The following is a 20,249-nucleotide window of genomic DNA, read 5'->3' on the forward strand; positions in this document are numbered from 1 at the left end:
TTGAGAGAAATAATCTGATAAATTTTAAACTCTTTAATCTAGCCGAACTGAGTATTCTTTCTTCTTTGGCTAGAATGCCCATTGACTCTTCTGAGATCAATATATCTCTCTAGAAAACTCGGATTGAGAATTGGTTGGATAGGTAAAAAAATAAACTTATAGATATTTAATTTGATATATGATTTTCCGTATAAATTCTCATTCTTTATGGCATAAAATGTCTCGATAGTTGAAACTTTCTACTACTGTTCGAAACTCTCTTGCAGTCAAACCTTTGTTGCTTCAAATATCAATTTCTCTTTTAACAAAACGATTGCCAAAATATATTTCATGTTGGAAAGTAAACTCAAAGATCTTTTTGTCATCACATAATTTGATATATGAAAGTTCATTATGGAGGTGAAAATGCCAAGAAAATAATGGGTAATGGAACAAGAAAGAAAGAAAAAAGATAGAATACGAACCTAAACTATTAGAGATGATAGAGTCAACTCATAGAACCCGCTTTGATACCATGTTGAATTTCTTAAAAAGAAACATATTTCACTAACTTGTTGTAATTTGAGTACAATGAGCCTCTCATCATGCACCAACTTTTCCCCCTAAATCCTAATCCCTGTTGCTTATATGACCCTTTCAAGTTGCTCTCATTGAAGTTTGTTCAAGAAGGTCACCATTAGGGGTGGCATCGAGCCGAGCCCGAACCGGCCTATGTTCGAGCCTAGTTTGATTTAAATATTTTGAACTCGAGCTCGAGCCAAGCCCAGTCTCGAGCCTAAAATTGTTATCGAGCTTGAGGCCAATAATTTTAACCGAGTTCGAGCCGAGCTCGAGCTTCAACATTCATTTAAAAATTTTCAAAAAATACATGTCTCGAGTTCGAGCTCTAACATACATTTAAAAATTTTCAAAAAATACCAATAAAATAAATTGTATATAAAATTATACATACATTTTACATAAAATTGGGCATGACCTCTACTTAAAATTAGGCATAAGGGTCGCATCGAATCCAGCTGAGTCTGAACCTTCCTATGTTCGAGCTAAGTTTGATTTAAATATTTTGAACTCAAGCTAGAGCCGACCCTAGCCTCGAACCTAAAATTGTAATCGGGCTCGAGCCTAATAATTTTAACTGAGTTCTAGCTTAACCTACATTTATTACTCTACATAAAATATATGTCAAATAAATTATATACAAAATTATGCACACATATAAAAAAAATGATAGGGGAGGTTCGGGATTGAATCTTGATAATTGATTAGAACACACCAATATTAATCTTTTTTACCCCAATTGTTGTCTAGCTTATTTTGTAATTTTTGAATCTGACCATAAATTTACTATGGCCTCCTTAGTGCCCCTGGTTGAAAATTTATATTCTAGAAAAAACTAAAAATGTATTTCCAAACAAACCTTTAAATAAAATCCTATTACTATTAGTGACTTACTAGAAAATTACAAGAAATATTTTAAAATTTTCATAGGAAAGTTAAATGGACCCCTTATTGCCTCTTCTAGTGAAACAAATAAAAATTAATAATCAATCTAATATATTACTATATTTATCGATATATTTTTAATCAAATAAAACGTCAAACACAAAATTGCTATGAAAATTGCTTCATTCTAAAAGTATTACAGCATCAATTGTCAATTATTTATTCAAAAATTTTCTATATGGTTTTCTAGCCCATCTTGGCAGTAACTTAGAAAATTATATGATTTTTAATAAGAATTTCCAATTAGAAAAATATTTCCAAAAAACATGAGGCACTGATAGTCCCTAGAAACTCATTTCTACTAAAAATATCTTTTCAATATTTCTTGCAAAAACCACTAATAGTCCCTAGAAACGTATTTCTACTAAAATGTCTTTTTCAATTTCTTCAAGAGCCATGAGGAAGGGACAGTTGGAGTTTAAGAAAAAGATTTTTTTTCTTCACTTTCTTATGATCTCGCACGTATGAAATCGTCTTCCCCCCCTGCTCGCTCCCACTCCCGCTCGCGGTCCCTACTCTAGAGCCTGTTAAACAGCCAGCTTGCAAATTTTTGAACCGAACCATGGTTCGGTTGAACTCGATTCGAGATCTAGAAAAATTGAATCAAACTGAGCCGCTCGCGAACCGGCTCAATTCGATGCCACCCCTAGTTACCATCGAATTAAGTTTGTTGGATTATTTGTGCAACCACACATTAAGCTCAAAGTAAGTCTTTTTTTTTGGTAAGCCACTGCTTAACTCAACTTCTCTACATTTGTGACTCGATTCAAGATTGTCACATTTATATCTACATTGAATTCACTAGTTCAACCCCATCACATGCCCTATCCACCCTTCAACTTAGTTTCTTTGCATTTGTGTCGGCTCAACTTTTCTGCTGCCTTCGCCCCAATTCAGGTTCACCTACTTTGCTGCACCTTGGCTCAAACTTTGAGCTTCGCTGTCTCGACTCGACCTTTTTTCCTTCGAGCCAACTCAACTTCGCCCCTTGTGCACCTTGGGTCAGCCTTTCTGCCTTCACGCACAAATTTTGCAGGTCCGTGTTGATTCGACTATGCCGCTATCTGTGTCTTGGCACGATCTCTATGCCTTTGCCACATCCCCACCTCGGCTCAGCCCTTCCACCTTCATGTTTATCCGACTTTCATTCTTAGTTGAACACCATCAACAAGTGCAGCTCGTCAAACTTCTTATAATTACTGGGGATTTTTCTATTTTTTTCTTGGCCTTTTTGGGATCTTATTAAAACGACCACACTTGTTTTTGTGGAGCTCAGCTTCACTACCACACTGTTAGTTGCTTATTGTCACTTAAATTTATTTTGCATAGTCTTCAAGTAGCATGATGGATTTTTTCGAAATTTGTTTTGGTGCTACCAACCAGCGTTAGCAGCGTAACATATTTTGCAAAAAGTTGGTTAGGCTTTTCAGTTGCAAGGTGACTTCCTACCTACAAATTTATTCTATGATCAAAGATTTAGGTGACTCCAATACTTGAGGAATTTCCCTTCCATTCATTTGAAGTATAGTTTTTTTTTTAAAGATGGTTTTTCGCCTTGCAACTAGTTTGAAGTTCAGATTTGAAGGATAACTTCTACCACCATTTCCTCTAGAAACTTAAAATTTTGGGAGGAAACTTGCCCCCAAGTTTCCTTGAAGATTGGATTTTGAACTTTAAGGACAAATTTATATCCTCGATTTACCCAAAGTATGCTTAACTTGTTGGCTGGAGGTGGCTTCTCAAGAAGAGGGTGTATTGAGAATTACAAGTCAAAATTTTACTTAAGAGCTGAAAATAGAAAACATGCAAACAATCAAGTTCAAATATAAAACATTCACACACAACAAAGATAACACAATTTTTTTTGTTATTGATGTTCCCTTATTGATATTTACCACCCATGAAACCGTGCTTGGGAAATTCCACTAATATAACTCTAATAGCTAGAATTTACATAAAAGAGATTCTAGTTCTCTTTAAGCTATGTATAGCTCAAATACATGCTATTACTATCAATCTCCCCAAGAGATTGGCTAGATTCTAGCTCTAGCTAAGCCCTTTATATCTAGATTACAATAGGTTCTAGATGAACCTTTCTCAAAATAAAATTACAAAAGAAGAGGATAAAATTACACCCTTTAACATTTGGAGAGTATATTCACCTTGAGAAATCCAAGCCTCCAGTTTTGTAACACAGTGTAAATGAGGGAGCTTGTCTAATGCACATGTAAAGGATGGATTTTGAGAAGAGAGTGTGAAATTTTCAATATAAATGGTATGATCGATCAATTAGAATTCCCTCGACAGTGCATTGCAAGTATGATCGATCATGTTTGATGTCCTTGATTGACAAAGTTCTGTAAGATCAATCAGTCTCAGAGGTTGATCGATCAATCATCAAGAATTTTGCTTTGCTTGGACAATATTGATCAATTAGTCCAAATAGATTAATCGATCATGCTTTATAGCACATATTCGCTATGTTTTGGATGATCGATTAATCGACCTTGTCTGATTGATCATGCTTTATATTTTTGGCCTATACACTTCTGGTCGATCTATTAATTGCAGATGCTGATCGATCATTCTTATGCTAGTTCATCTAATAGACTTTTAAAGCTTGGGATTGAATGATCCTTAGTGATTCTAACATGTATGAATGTGTACTTGAATTTGTGAAAACATATCAGAATACAAAATATGTCCTAAAAATCCAAGTTTGTATTGTACCTCAAATTTGGAAGGAGTCGACAAGTCTCTTTACATAGACTGAGTTTTTAACATTTCTCAGTGAATCCTAAAACTCTAGTCTTCAGTTTTTCTTCATCTTCTGAGGGTGCTTCTTCAAGAGTTCTTGACTTTCATATGATAAGTCTTTGAGAAGCTTGCATCTATTGAATGCTTTAGACCTTGAAATTTATGTCTCTTGAAGGCAAAGTATCTAAAATACTAGATTTATAGTTATCAACTCCATTAAGTTTTGTTATCATCAACACCAATAAGGGAGTCAACACGCATTCAACATAAATTAATAGCTATTATCATAATTGGGTGTCCTTTATGGATGGCTTGAGTCTTTATTAAATGCCAAATAGAACGCTAACAAAACAAATCAATTTCTTGACAGAAAATGAGAAGATACCTTTCAGACAAAGAACATGAGCAAGCTTTATCAAAGTCCCAAACTTCACCATTACAGACTCAAGTATCACCAAAAACACCAGTATGTGTTTGAACTCCAAAGCTCAATACTCTAGAACTTGATAGTGCAAAAGGTTTCTTGAACCAAACATGAACTACCATTAATGACAATTTCCTGTGAATACACGAATTGCAAATTATTATCAGCAATGGACAAAGGACCTGCTTTAGATTTAACTCCATCAGCCTTGCCACAAGTGTTTGCCCCTGCTAGTTGATTTAAAGGTTATCATCATGAACCAACCTATACAAATTGGAAATGGTTATGCCCTTGTACTTGATTGCCACATTTCTCACATTGTCGTCAAGTTTCTTGAACCAAGATTGACTGAAGGCATACTCGACCATATCCGACCTGTTGAGAAAAGGATATCCATTGAAACACTTAATGAAGGAAAGGACAACACAAAACAAGCATAAAAAAAGGAAATAATAGGAAGCAAAACTTAGTTACGACATACCATGAACTTTGATGAGTGAAGGTTTGTATGAGAGAAGAATGCATTTTGAAGGTGCATAGCTAAAGTCAACAAATGGTAGGTCCTACAAAATGCAAGATAAAGATATTACTAAATAAAAATTCATCCAAAACTACAAATCCCTAAAAACCAACTGAACATATGCACATACAATAGATTTGATATCCATTATCCCATTTTAAAATTGAATCATCCTCCACCAAAAGTATTAGGATAAAGAGCAACTAATAGCACAATATAAATTGACTAAAATGACCAGACAAATCACAATAAAAAAAGATGACACATTTGTACCAACAACTAGGGGTGGCATCGAGCCGAGCCGAGCCCGAACCTACCTATGTTCGAGCCGAGTTTAATTTATATATTTCGAGCCGAGCTTTGAACCGAGCCTCGTCTCGAGTCTAAAATTGTTATTGAGCTCGAGCCCAAAAATTTTAATTGAGTTCGAGCCGAGCTTCGAGCTGAGCTCGAGCTTCAACATACATTTAAAACTTTTCAAAAAATATATATCAAATAAATTGTATATAAAATTATGCATACATTTTACATAAAATTGGGCATAACCTATATATATAATACATGTATAAGATTGGACATGACCTCTACTTAAAATTGAGCATAATCTATGTATATAATACCTGTATAAAATTTGGCATAACCTCTACTTAAAATTGGACGTAATCTATATACATAATACCTCCATAAACACTCCATAAAATTTTCTATACATTCCATAAACACTCCATGAAATTGTTTATACACTTCATACACTCCACAAAATAGTCTAAACACTCCATACACTGCATAACATTATGAATAAACTCCATACAATAATCAAACACAATAAAATAAAATAAAATATCACTATCAATTTACAATCACCCAAATAAAATCTATAAATCTATTATAAATTTACAAACTATAGTTGTTTCTCTTCATGCTAGAAAATAATATACATCCCTGCATGAGGAAAATCTCCACCTATGACAAAAAAAAAAAAAAAAATTGGTTATTGTTGGATAAAAAAATACTCTTCCACTACTAGTTACTTAATGTCGTAAAAAATATTAAAATTACTTCATCGTCAGGTGGCAAAGCAGCGACACGGGCGGCAGCTAGTGCGGACGGAATTTCATCGTCAGGTGGAAGAGCAGTTGCATTGGAGGCGCTGGTGTGGACGGAATTTCATCGTCAGGTGGCAGAGCAGCAACACTGAAAACGGTTAGTGCGGACGGAATTGCCTCGTTCGATGGAAGAGCAGCGGCACTAGAGGCGAATGGAATTGCATCGTTCGAAGGAAGGGTAAGGTAGCGGCTGGGGAAGATGGAATCACATCGTCTGGATAGGATGAAGGATTTTTTTTTTTTAATAAAAAAAATCCCGCACGTGCGAAACTCACATGTGTGAAAGCTCATGTTCGAGTTCGCATGCTGCGTGGGATGATGCGTGCAAGGGGGAAAATAATTTTCCCCCTTGAACTTAGGTTGTCTCGATGCTACCGAGACGGACAGCGAGGGGGGGTGGCGGCACCTACAAACGGGAGTGGTTGGCGCCGTGGCCGGAGGGGCAAAAGGCGGCAGCAGGGTCTACCGATTTCGGCGGTAAATCGATGATGAGAGAAGAGAGAAGAAATATCGGGGGGTTCTGTGTTGGTGCTGTGCCCAAAGGGGGCGAGCGGCCCTCCCAAAAATCCCTCCGATTCCTGAATTACTGCTAGTTAAATTAACGAGTCGGCTCGCGAGCCGGCGAGCCGAACCTGGCTCTGGTTGAGCTCAGCTTGTTAATTTAAACAAGCCAATTTCTGATCTCGAGCTCGAGAGATAACGAATTGAACCGAGCCAAAACCGAGCTGAACTCGAGCCGGCTCGGTTCGAAGCCACCCCTACCTACAACCACATGTCAAATCCACAAAAATGGTACACACATAGGGAAAAGCTTAAGATCCATGATCTTATCAGTTTCATGCCACAAAATCTAACTCTTTATTGTATGCATTTTATGGCATTAGTTTCGGTCAACTTGGGTTTATAGTCATCACCATCCTTCTTCATGTTCATGACAGAATTAAATGATCAACTAGTCCCTAAAATCATGCATAAAACATCTACCACTAATAGACAATGATGACACGAGTAAGTGCAAACATATAAAGGCAACGATGATGACAATAACTCAAAATTTTTAGGGACGTGTCATATATCATCATTAGTTTTGTTTTAGTGGAATTCATGCTTTATACAAGAGATGTTAGGAATTAGATGCCCTAATTCTAAACTAACAAGATCAATAATAATAATCACAAAATATAACAAGATTTATACATGTTTACCTCAAGGTAAGACTATGTCCTATCTTCCGCTGCTGTAGTAATCCACTATGAAGATAAAATAGTTTACAAGAGAAATTGCACACACTCATATGTGTTTTTCTCTAACGTCTCTCAGGCCGTAACTCAAGATCCTTCTCCAATGATTAACCCTAATAGTGGTGGCCCAATCGTGGACCTTTCGGGGGTTCCCTGTCCCCCCTTTCAACCCCCATGGCAACCTTACCATGATGGTCGATCCGCGTACTGACTCAGTGTAAGGTGTTGATTAGGCTCCACAACTTAACAATAGACAGGTATATAACCAATGGAAATCCTTTTAAGTATTTAATACTTTTTGGAATCCTTTGAAAAAAGGATTTATGAAGGCACTAGCATTTCTTCCCTAAAATTTCCAGTTTATTTTTCCAATGAGCCAGTTGCAATAGATTCTAGATTGATTCAATAGAGAGAATATTAAATTAATAAAAAAATAGTTTAACATGAAGATGATAATAGTAAAGAACAACATTCACAAGATTTTTAATTTATCAACACAAAATGGCTATAATCTAAAACGTAGTATTTCAGGAAATTCATATTATAACAACTCATTGGCAGTGAAGCACCATAAAATAAATTGAAACTTGGTCACTCATATTAAATTAATGAGATTCTATTCCAATATTGAGAAATGAAAAGTGAGGAATGAATAAGCAAAGGTCTAACTTGGCTACTCAAATCCATGAATTGAGCCGTTTGGAATCCATTTCATAGGATTCAATACTAAAATTATTCTAAGAGTCATTAAAATTAGTCTAAGCACTTTCCAAAAAACTAAATTGATAAGGTGAAAGTTTGGTTAAGTGGCTTTGTACCTTGCAATGAAATGGCAACCAAACAGTGATGAATGTGATGACATGACAAGCGACGTTGATGTAGACCCTAGGCGGGAGGGAATGAGAGGCGACTGACAAGGATTTTTGTGGAAGAGGTGAGAGGTGGTGAAGGCTAGCGGAGGTGAGAATGAGAATGTTACAATGTGGGACCCACCATGAGGACATGGGACACCAAAAAGAGTCCTCACCCAAGCAAGCACTAGTTGAGGAATTAAGAAGCACAAGCTGAATTGAGTTAGAAGACTTGAAGATCAAGGGACCCACAAATATCTCACGAACTGGCAACCTTATCAAGATAAGCTGGAAGATCATGAGGGACCCACAAGGATAAGGCCATGAGCTGGCCTCCTCCCTTATATTCACGTGAATGAAGAAAGAGTTCTAGTTCAACTCATATAATTCTTCTAGGAGATTGGTTTGAATAGTATTATCTTAGAGAGTTAGAGTTGGAATGTAATTAGGATTGAAATGCAAATTGTATAAGGATTCTAACTCTTCCTCTACTATAAATAGAGGTGTTTTAATTCAGAATTAATCAAGTTATACATCTCCTTCTTGAGTTAATCTCTCTCTCGCTCTCTTTGCTTGGCGCCACCTCTCTTTTCTCTTTTATTTTTTCTTATCTCTACCCGAAAGCTCTTCTTACCTTTTCTTCTTTTTTCTTTCTTCTTTCTCTTGCTCGGAATTATGGAAAAGGGATCCTAAATTCAACATGGTATCAGAGCATTAAATTTAGGATCCCTCGTTAAGGGAATGCTCTAAAGAAGTGATGATCAACACCACTCAAAGAAGGCTCTTTTGTGAAGAAAGAACACAAGCAGTGAGATAAGTTTTCAATTTTTTTTTATGTTACTGGTTTCCAAATTTTAGAAGGTGATTTAAGGACGAGTATGTGAATACTTTCATATTATTATATTATGGATATGCATGCCTCTCTATCTAGAATAAGATATCAAAACAGTTTTGCCAGTTTGGAAATTCTGTTTATCGAGACCAGTCCATGATCAGATTCTTGAAATTTTTTTTCGTGGGAACAAGAATCCCCTGATATAGAAGATTGTTATTGAGTCTCTTATGAGTGGTATTAGAGAAAAAAATCAGAATGATAATTTAGCATCAATGCTAAAATTTCCCATACATCGATTTGTTTGAAGAGTACTACTTGGTGTTATTATTAGAATTTTTTTTGAGGAAGGGCCTATCATGGTTGAAGAGAATATGAATATCAAAAGTGATATACTGAGAATTACCACCATACCCTTACATGGGGTATCAAATTTTATGATTTGGTCCACATCGGTTCAGAGGTTTCTTATAACAAAAGACCTACTTGGTCGTCTCACCACCCGAGGACCACCTAGTGATGAAGATGATATTTTTTATAATAAATAGTTGAAAAATAATACTTTGGTGATTAGTTGGCTAATCAATAGCATGGAAGAACATTTCTCCAACAATGTCATTCATCTTGACACTGCTAAACAAATTTAGGAGACATGTGTTAAATTGTATTCTTGCCTGGATACTCTACATAGACCATATGACATTCTCCAAAGAATGTTGAATATTAAACAAGGAGAAAATATCCATGAGTACTCGGCCTGCTTTAGAGGCTTTCTTCAAGAGTGGAAGTTAGCTGAACCTTCAACCACATATATTTCTATCCAAGACAAACAGAAGGAAGCCTTAATTACTGTTATTTATCATGCAAATGTTAAACCCCATATTGAGATTGCCAAAAGTCAACTTTTGAGTGCTTATGCTATCCCCAAGTTTGATGATGTATGCACAACACTACTTCATATTCCAAATACTTCTTTCTCTACTGAAGTACACTATGTATTCCGATCATAGAGGATCATCATCTGATCGCGGCTGAGACCAAGGTAGAGGTCATAGAGGAGGCAGAGGAAGAGGTGGAAGGACTGGTGCTGGCAGAGCAGCTGGGAAAGAATGTATTCGTTGTAAAAAAATTGGCCACACTATAGTTCAATGCTATTACAAGGATTCCAAGGCATGCACTTACTGTGGATAATATGGCCATTATATAGAAATATACTATAAAGCCAATGGACAATTAAAATTGACAAGGGCTAATCAAGATATTTTAAGTTGTTTTTTTTTATTTTATTTTAAAAATTTTATATTTTTTAGTCCTATTTTGTTCGAATCTCTTTATAAAATGTTATACAACCGAGTTGGCACGGGACTATTGGGTGTTGAATTGGGTATTGATAAATTTACTATTAAACTTTATATTCGTGTTTTTCTCTTCTATCAAACATGTACTTAAGACTCACAATCCACTAAGTTTATGCTAAAATATTATGACAATATGTAACTAATTATACATATTATATTATATATCATAATAAATATTTTTATCTTTTTTTTATAATTTAAATTATATTTCTGGCCCTAACCAGGCATGGCCGAATCAAATCCCGATCCCAAATTGCAAAATCATGGTTCTCATGCACCTGAACACGATCACTGGTTATAGGAAACACGTGAGCATACAGATGACCAGTGAGCTATTTTATACTTGCATTTCATTGCAAGGCAGTCGTCAAATCTGTCTAGGGAAGGAGTTTGATTATCGACAAATGAAGATAATTGCAATGGAAGTTATCAATACCATCCTTCAAGGAGATGACGGTAAGAGCAATGCCAACTTCTCTTGCTCTTGTCCAAATATCCAAATCCAATTAGTCTGTGTCAAGCTATCGTCTTTCAGTTGGATCTTTTTCCCTGTCTACTGAAAGCTATCTTCAGACTCGAACAGAAAAATTATATAAATTCATAATCGAGCCTCCGTCTTCGTCACGTAGTAGTTTTCTGTCTTATTTCATTTGTTCTCACTGTTAAGTTTTGTTCTGTCTTTGTGTCCACGGAGAGCAAGAGTTGAAACAAATCTAGGTGTATTTTAAATGACGTTCTCTTACGTTCATTTTAAAGGATATTTTCTCTGTGAAAGGCCACATTGTATTTTGGTGGACTTTTTTAGAAGGAGACTATTTAATATATAATTTCTTTTACAATATTTCTATTTCTATTTATAATTTATAATTTTTAGTTTTTTAAAAATTTAAAATTTTTATTTACTTATTTTACCCATTTACCCAATTATGCAATATTAATCTGGTAAATAAGCAGGTGACAAAACAGCCATTATCAGCCATCAATAGATTTCCAGTAAGATCAGTCTCTTCGTATATGTGACAAACGTCTCTTCTAGTTCTTGCAAACAAATTCCCTTTTTCTTTTTCAGATTCTCTTCACAACCCAATTCACAGATGGATTTCTGCTTGTCAGCCCTCGTTGCAACAGGGATTCCAATATTTCTTCTCTTAATCAGCTTCTTCATCTTCCTGCTCAGAATCTTCACAGGGAAGTCGACGACCAACCCTCTTTACGCACCTGCCGTGGCGACCGTCTTCCATCAACTTTTCTACTTCGACAATCTATTTGATTACCTCACTGACTTCAGCCGTCGGTACCCGACTTTCCGACTCCTCGGGCTCAAACACAGCGAACTCTACACCGTTGATCCACGGAACGTAGAGCATATTCTCAAAACCAAATTCGATAATTACCCCAAGGGTCAGTACACCTACACCATCGTGAGCGATCTCTTCGGCGATGGCATCTTTGCTGTTGATGGCGATAAGTGGCGCAAACAGAGGAAGCTCGCCAGCTTTGAGTTCTCCACTAGGGTCCTCAGAGACTTCAGCTGCGGCATCTTCCGGAAAAACTCAATCAAACTTGCGCTGATCGTTCACAAGTTTTCAGAAGAAAGAAGTGGCTTTGATATTCAAGTATGCTCCATGGTGATATTCAGCTTTCCTTGTGGTTCTTCAATCTGATTGATTATATGTTTCGCTTCAGGACTTGCTAATGAAATGCGCTTTGGATTCAATATTCGAAGTGGGTTTTGGGGTGGACTTGAATTGCTTGGAGGGATCGAGCAAATCTGCGAGTGCATTCATCAAGGCGTTCGATGAATCAAATGCCTTGGTCTATTGGCGATATGCAGATTTTCTGTGGAAGATTAAGAGGCGGCTGAATGTGGGTTCAGAAGCTAGGCTTCGGAAAAACATCGATTTAGTTGATGATTTCGTGTATAGCCAAATCCGGAACAAGAGGGAAAGACACCATAATCTAAGCGATGATGTAAGTTTACTGGCAGAAGTTCTTATCATTTTCTGGATGAGGCATCATATCCTTTGACTACTACCGTTTTTGTTTCTTCACAGAATGTTAAGGAAGATCTGCTTTCAAGGTTCCTGGCAGAGAGCGAAAGGGATCCAGAAAACATGAAAGACCGACACCTTAGAAATATAATCTTAAATTTCATAATTGCTGGAAAAGACTCTACCGCAAACACTCTGTCGTGGTTCTTTTACATGCTCTGTAAGCACCCTTCGATTCAGGAGAAAGTGTTTCAACAAGTTCGGGACGTGATCCAAGAAGATAAAAAAAACATGGATGATTTCGTGTCGAAGTTAACGGATGGAATACTGGAAAAGATGCATTATCTCCACGCAGCTCTAACTGAAACCTTAAGACTCTACCCTGCTGTTCCTATTGTATTATACTTCATCTTCCTCTTTGAGTTTAATGAATGGAAAGCATTTAGCTTCTCTGTTTCGTTTTCTATTTTCCAATGACTGATAGACAAGGTAAAATTTCAGGATGGGAAGTGTGCAGAGGTGGACGATGTGCTTCCGGACGGTTTTAGATTGAACAAGGGAGACGGAATCAATTACATGGCATACGCCATGGGAAGGATGAAAACGATATGGGGAGAGGACGCCGAGGAATTTAGACCAGAGAGATGGATCGAGAATGGGATTTTCCGGCCTGAATCATCTTTCAAATTTGTGGCATTTCATGTTAGCTCTTCCCACGTCCACTTTAATTAACGCACAATGCACCATCGGATGAAACAGGCGAAGCATAAATGAATATTGACGAATGTTTCGCCATTATTGCAGGCCGGCCCTCGAATCTGTTTGGGCAAGGAATTTGCATATCGACAAATGAAGATAATCTCCATGGTTCTTCTGCACTACTTCAGGTTTCAATTGGAGGATGAGAAGAAGGAAGTGAAGTACAAGACAATGTTCACACTTCATCTTGACGGGGGCCTCCATCTCCAGGCTTTCTCAAGATAACATGTTTGAATACTATATATTTGGAGCAAAATCGTGGATGGTATTAAAGATGGAAAGTTTGTTACAAAGGTAATCATGCTTGGTGGGGATGTCAGCAAGATGTCTGAATAGCTATTTAGTTAACTTGTTCTCGTATGAAATAGTATTCAAGTTTAATGGTGTTTCATTGATCAAGTAAGATAAGGTTAACCCTCATCACATAATATTCTGCTTTAGTACTGGATATAACCATCATATGGTTTTTCATACATTTCCAAGAGATTAAGCTAGGGCTGACAAAAATAGTATAACTACCATACCTGCTAGTATCAATATCATTTACCGGTTAGAATCAGAATACCATATTTGATAGGCTCAATCTAACAGGGTCACAACCCGCCAATGCAACATCTATGCAAGGTTCCTTTAAATGTATCAAACAATTATTTTCAATGCCTCTACATGACAATAATATGGCGAATGCATTAACTAACAATGGTTTTTGCCACGTAAATAATCTTTCTACATATTATAGTTGAATATTACAAAACCCATGCTAAGCAAACATATTGTTGTGGATGTTCAATAACATCATCCATAACTTAATTGACATTGCAACCAAGAGCGATAGGGGTACTCACACGCTTGCACATGGACGATTTAGATTGGTCAAGTAATTTTGATGCATAATTGATTTGTGACAACCTTATTTCAATGCCCAAAAAGTATTTTAATAGATTCAATTCTTTGATTTGAAAATGATTGTGTATGAGTTGCTGCAAATGACAAATAAATTATCATTGTCTCTAGTAATATGTCATTGATATATTCTAAAGTGATGGCAATGGGGGAACCTCTCCTTCTGTATGAATAAAGAGTCATCTAACTCTGGTTGTGTAATCCATAACTTTCCATCCTTTGATGATATTTTTTAAACCATGAGAGAGATGTTTTATTTAAGTCCCTAAATCAATTTTTGCACTTTACCCACAATATTTTCTCAATGATTCCTTTCAAATACTTTGGTTTCCTATATTAATTTCCTTATGTAGATCACCATGGAAGAAAACAGTCTTGATTAGCTATCATGAGGAACAAACCTATGTTAGGTACAACGAGGAACAAACCAATGTTAGGTATGATGAGGAACAAACCTTGGGGAAGGGAGGCAGAGAGTCTCAATAGGTTTCTTTAGTTTTGCTGCTAAATTTTTTGACTCCTTTTTTAATTTACGTGTGTGTTCAAAATCTTGTACGGTTCAATATGCGAAATGTGTTTCACAATCAAATGTTTAGACACAATCAGCAAATTTTATATTGGTTCATAATTCTATCCTCGATCGCTAGTTCACTCGTAAGGTGTTTTGTACGTTGGAGTTCAACTATGTCTAGGATGTCAAGTGACACTTACAACAAATTTCTTCTATGACCAATTATAATTTTGCTCAATCAAGGATTTACTCTACTCACTTAACTGCAACAAGCAACTTACATAGGCTCACCCTCACATAGATTTACAATAACAAGCTAGGCACACAACTTGGATCCGCAAAAGGAATCTTCAATAGTTACTTCGGCAATCCTACCTAGACCCACACAAGGATTCACATCAATAACTCACTAGGCACACCAGGCCTAGACTGAAAGATGAGATTTTCAATACTACCTACACAAAGACTTTTGATTCAACAACAATAGTAGCAGGGCATCTTAGCTTTTTCTCCTCAGCCACACATAACTTCTCTCTATCAAGTTGAGATATGAATGGTCTTGTCTTGCCAAGTGTGTGACTATTGTTTTTTAAAAGTTACTTGCTTACCCTTTAGCCCAATATAAATGTCTCTCCCATAGACAAATTTCACAATTAAAGTTCAACTAGATAGGTAGACCTATCCTAAGTACCTAATCAAGGTAACAACAACTCAGTGTTTCTTGAACAACCAAATTCCAAAATATAAGCTCAATAAACTCATATTGGTATTTCAAATAGGGGACAAGACATAAAGCAATGCATCTCAAATGTAATTTCATAATACAAGCTCACAATTTATGATTTGAACAATAATCTATTTCAGTCAAACTTGACCAAGATTATTCAAAGATTTCAAAGTATAAGTTCGATGATTCTTGGAGTTTGAAAACCACCCCCAAATATTCGATATGTGTAAATACCCCCTTTTAAATGCCCCAACAAGTCAATAAACTAAAATAATACGATTTCTCAAAGTATAAGAGCACATATTCTAGAAAGAAAGATGCTACTTAAACCAAGATCTTGTTGGAGGTTAAAGCTACTGAATAAAAGTTGTTATTAATCTTATATTTCATCTTTTTGTTTGTGTGACTTATTCTAGCCCATGTAAAGGAGCAATCTTATAATCTTTGACTTAGTGATAATTATAAAAGGAAGCAAGGATGGAAGGGGTCGAGTATTACAAACTCGAAACCTGAATCATTTTCCTTTCCTCTCAATCTCTCATCCCACATTTGACCTCCTTTCGTTTCTCTTTCACTCTCATTTCTCCATCTCTCTTCCCTCTTCATCTACCACACATTCATATAAGAGAGCTCGTGAAGCTTAATTAATGGAATCCTAGGCTTAACCTAATAGTTGTTGATTTAGAAATCCCCCATGTACATTGGTTTGATGCCTTTTTTACTTTTATACAATTTTTGGATTGTTTTCTCACCTATAAACCACACTAGATCTGCAGCAATACTTGAAACAATACCTATTTTTAGTCGTCTTTTTCCCTTCAAAATTTGATTGCTAAACACTTAAGGAGTTTTCAGAAACTCCTTTGACTCACTTTTCATTGTTGGATTGCTATATTTCCTAATTTGATCAGTCTTTTGCCTTAAGGAAACCCTACTTTGTCTATGTGAATTTCTAATGTTGTAAGAACTCTTGCATGAAACCTGCATAGAATGGTTTACTTGCATGGATATCCTAGTACCCCTCTAATTCACTTTCCTTATTTAGCTCTCATGGATCAATCCCTAGTTCATTGGTGTTTTTTATCTCAATTTTACTTATTTACTTCATGGTTGAAGAAAATCTTATACACATGCTTAGCAAAAGTGAATTTCTAAGAATTAAAACAATTTCACTTAATGGATTGTCAAATTACTTGAGCTAGCATGGTCAATTAAGAGACTTTTAATTATTAGAAACCTATCTAATCATTTAACTAAGCCCTCTTCCTATGGTTTGCTTGTTATTAGTTGGTTAACTAACAATATGGAAGAACATGTGGTTGATAATGTAGTTTACTTGAAATCTACAAAGATTATTTGGGAGAGTGGTGCTAAATTGCATTTAAGTTCTAATAGTTTGCAAAATTTATATGTTCTCTTTCAATTCATGTATTATAACTAAACAAGGGAAGACTTGTATTAATACTTTGGTTGGTTTAGAGGTCTACTGAAAGAATGGAAGTCAGCCTAGTTGTATTCACTAACATTGTTGTTCAAGAGAAGTAGAGAGAGGCACTAAATAAAGACTATAAAACTGCAACAATGCCTACAGAAACATTTGCCATGTACACTCAAGGAAGAGGAGGAGGTACCAACAACAGAGGTTGGGGAAAATTAAATGACGTGGCTGAAAAGGAGGGAGGACCAATGATAACTCCTTCTAATGGATAGGTAGTCTGACTTGGTTTTGTAGTTATTGTGGAGCATTTATTCATTTAGTTGAGGCTTGTTGGAAATTGCATGGAAAACCAAATTGGATCACTGTCAATCATTGTTGCCCAAGAAACCAAACTCAAAGAGATTTAAATTAATATCTATCGTAAAAATCTTTGATCTTGAATCTTTTATGACTTCTTGATTTTCTTCTTTTTGTAGCTGGACCCTTGTTAATTCCAATGTTAATATCTCCTTAAATTTAGATCAAATTGACATGAAATTTCCTCCTTCTAAAAATAGACTTTGATACCTTTTATCTAAGTATAATTTTTTTTCATAAAATATATTTTTATATAGAAAAAATCTGATATATTTCAGACTCTTTAATTTGGCCAAACTAAGTATACTTTCTTCTTTGGTCAGATTTCTCCATATTGAAAACTCAGATTGAGAAAATAGACTTTTAGATGTATAATTCTCTATATAAAGTCTCATTCTTGATGGTATAAATTAGCTCAAAAGTTGAATCTTTCTATTGCTACTCAAACCTCTCTTGTTGTCTGACCTTTGGTGCTTCAAATATCGATTTCTCTTTGTAAAAAACTCAGATTGGCAAGGTTATCTTTGTGTTGAAAAATAAACTCAAATATATTTTTGTAAATATATAATTTTTAATATAATTTTTTTATTATAGAGGTACAAATGACAAGAAAACAATGGGTATTGGAACATAAAAGAAGGAAAAAATAAAAAATACAAGCCTCAACTACTAGAGATGATAGATCAAAAAATGATCACATTATCTCCATGGGTTGACCAAGTCAACTCACAAAACTTGCTATGATACCATGTTAAATTTCTAGAAAAGAAAAAAAATTCACTAACTTGATGGAGTCCTTGAGGCTCTTAACTTTACTGATGAAACTTGACACTTATCATAATGATAAATGGCTTGTGTTATTGTGACCTTATGTGGAATTCTCAATACTTATGTAACACCATCCCGGCATGGGCAGAGAACCCATCGATGTTTCGATTGTACAACCGGGGGGACTTTGGGAGAGTCAATTTAGGAGAGCACTCATCTTGGGCTGAGCTTACTACTTAGATACTTTCAACAGTTATTCACTCTACGCTTGGCTACCCAGTGCTTTAAGTGGGCACGATAACCAATAAAGTAGAGGTGCCTCCTTCCTGGTCCTTTTCGTACTAGGAAAAAGTCCAATCAATACTTTAATGTGCACACTGGATATAGACAAAACTATCTCACGATGTCCTAAACCCAGCTCACATACGGTACCCATATGATGTTGACTCAGCAATGACTTCATCCTCCTAAGTGTGCTCTCTTCATCATCTTCTTCTAGGGTGAATGGCCTCATTTTGGGCTACATCATCTACTTTTTAGTGCCACCTTTTCATTTTTGGGCTTCTCTCCTAGCTCGGTCCCATTTTAGAGATTCATTTTCTCTCATATTTTATCATCAACATTCCTTTCATCTTTTTCATTTTCTTCATTACCTTATGCTTCTGCTTCTAGCTTCTCCTTCCTTTGATTTTTGGATTTATTATAAACATTTACTTCCCTCAAATTTTTATTTTCTCCTTCTTTCATTCTCATTCGTATGCAACTTTGTTCACCCTACTTTCACTAATTTTTCTTTAAAATTTCTTAGCTCCTTTATTACACATCAAAAGAGATTTGTGATTTCAAAGTTTTAGCTCTGTTGCATTTCTCTATTTATCCTTTTTGTCCAATTTTTAATGTTTGTCGCCATTGCCCTCACTTAGCATAGGAACAAGATGCTCGATCATTCGTGTGCATCATCAACACAAACAAGACACAAAATACATATAAGTTATAAAAAAACATTCAAATTATGTAAGTATACAATCAAACATGAGTAGTATTAGGTTTCAAAAGAAACTTTCACTCTCATTACATCAAAATGAGTCTTATCATGTAATAGAGGGGCACTATGTTATCACATAATCATGAACATATCATAGCAAAAGCTTGCCTATAGCCATCCGTCCTCTCTTGTTCCTAATCATGCAACAAATTCTTCTTCCTATTTTCCTTAGAGGCATCATCGTCATCTTCAGTCTCTATAACTTATGGGCTTCTCATTGGTTCTAACACATTAGAACCTATAATTCCACAATGCTTGAGGAAGTGGCTAGTCGACATGTTCCAATTCTTCTTCCTCTTTAACTTTCTTGCTATGTGGTCTAATCTTCATCAACTCAACTATTTCTTCTTAACTTTTTGTCCTATTATCTATTTGCACACATACACTTATTGCTTCATCCCTTAGTTGTTCTAAAATCTAAGGTTTTCCTTTCTTCCTTTGCCCAACTTCATAAAGTGTTTCTTTTTGCATTCTCTTTAATTCCTTAGTGGTGCTTCTTTCTTAGCTATTTTCTCTTCTTCCAAAAACTCATAAATGAGATGCAATGATTTCAAGGTCTAGTTCCATCTTATTTCTACAACCCTTTGCATCTAATATGTGTTAAAGTCCTAGGCAAGAATACATCCCAGGAGGTCACCCATCCTAGAATTACTCTTGCCCGAGTTTGCTTAACTTCGGAGTTCTGAATCAAATACCTAGCCAATACAACCCGAAAAGACTAGCCGTTTTAAGGTGCGGAAAACCAAATACCTAACTCAGACCACAAACTCTAACAAGAGTGGACGGAACCACTCTGACACCCACCCCGCCCATTCTGGAGCCGTTTCTCACGAGATACGAACGCGGGCCGTGGCGTGCCTAGCTCTGATACCATGTTAAAGTCCTAGGCAAGAATACTTCCCAGGAGGTCACCCATCCTAGAATTACTCTTGCCCAAGCTCGCTTAACTTCGGAGTTCTGAGTCAGATACCTAACCAATACAACCCGAAAAGACTAGCCGTTTTAAGGTGCGGAACGCCAAATACCTAACTCAGACTACAAACTCTAACAAGAGTGGACGGAACCACTCTGTCAATATGTTTATCCTTTCTATTTACCAACTCTTCCAACTTCCTCATGCCGAGATGACTAGGTTTCTTCATTTTGTCTTCTCTCTTT

The 20,249-nt window shown here is 36.0% G+C and overlaps 1 protein-coding gene across 1 annotated transcript; it reads left to right on the forward strand.

Annotated features, from left to right (window-relative positions):
- Positions 1-11,686: 11,686 nt before the first annotated feature.
- Positions 11,687-13,567, forward strand: LOC137935359 (cytochrome P450 704C1-like). Its single transcript, XM_068780020.1, has 5 exons — positions 11,687-12,208; positions 12,279-12,563; positions 12,647-12,979; positions 13,085-13,285; positions 13,388-13,567. Exons 1-5 carry the CDS (start codon positions 11,687-11,689, stop codon positions 13,565-13,567), a joined length of 1,521 nt encoding a protein of 506 aa, XP_068636121.1.
- Positions 13,568-20,249: the final 6,682 nt, after the last annotated feature.

This window comes from Aristolochia californica, unplaced genomic scaffold, assembly GCF_029961685.1.
Source record: "Aristolochia californica isolate CCGP_79_NKW_82.1479 unplaced genomic scaffold, dmAriCali1.0.hap1 SCAF_6, whole genome shotgun sequence".
Lineage (NCBI taxonomy): Eukaryota > Viridiplantae > Streptophyta > Magnoliopsida > Piperales > Aristolochiaceae > Aristolochia > Aristolochia californica.

Coding starts and splice junctions, on each gene's coding strand:
- LOC137935359 (XM_068780020.1), top strand. CDS start 11,687: ATGGATTTCTGCTTGTCAGCCCTCGTTGCAACAGGGATTCCAATATTT. Junction 12,564..12,646: donor ACCATAATCTAAGCGATGAT/GTAAGTTTACTG, acceptor GTTTCTTCACAG/AATGTTAAGGAAGATCTGCT. Junction 13,286..13,387: donor TCAAATTTGTGGCATTTCAT/GTTAGCTCTTCC, acceptor CCATTATTGCAG/GCCGGCCCTCGAATCTGTTT.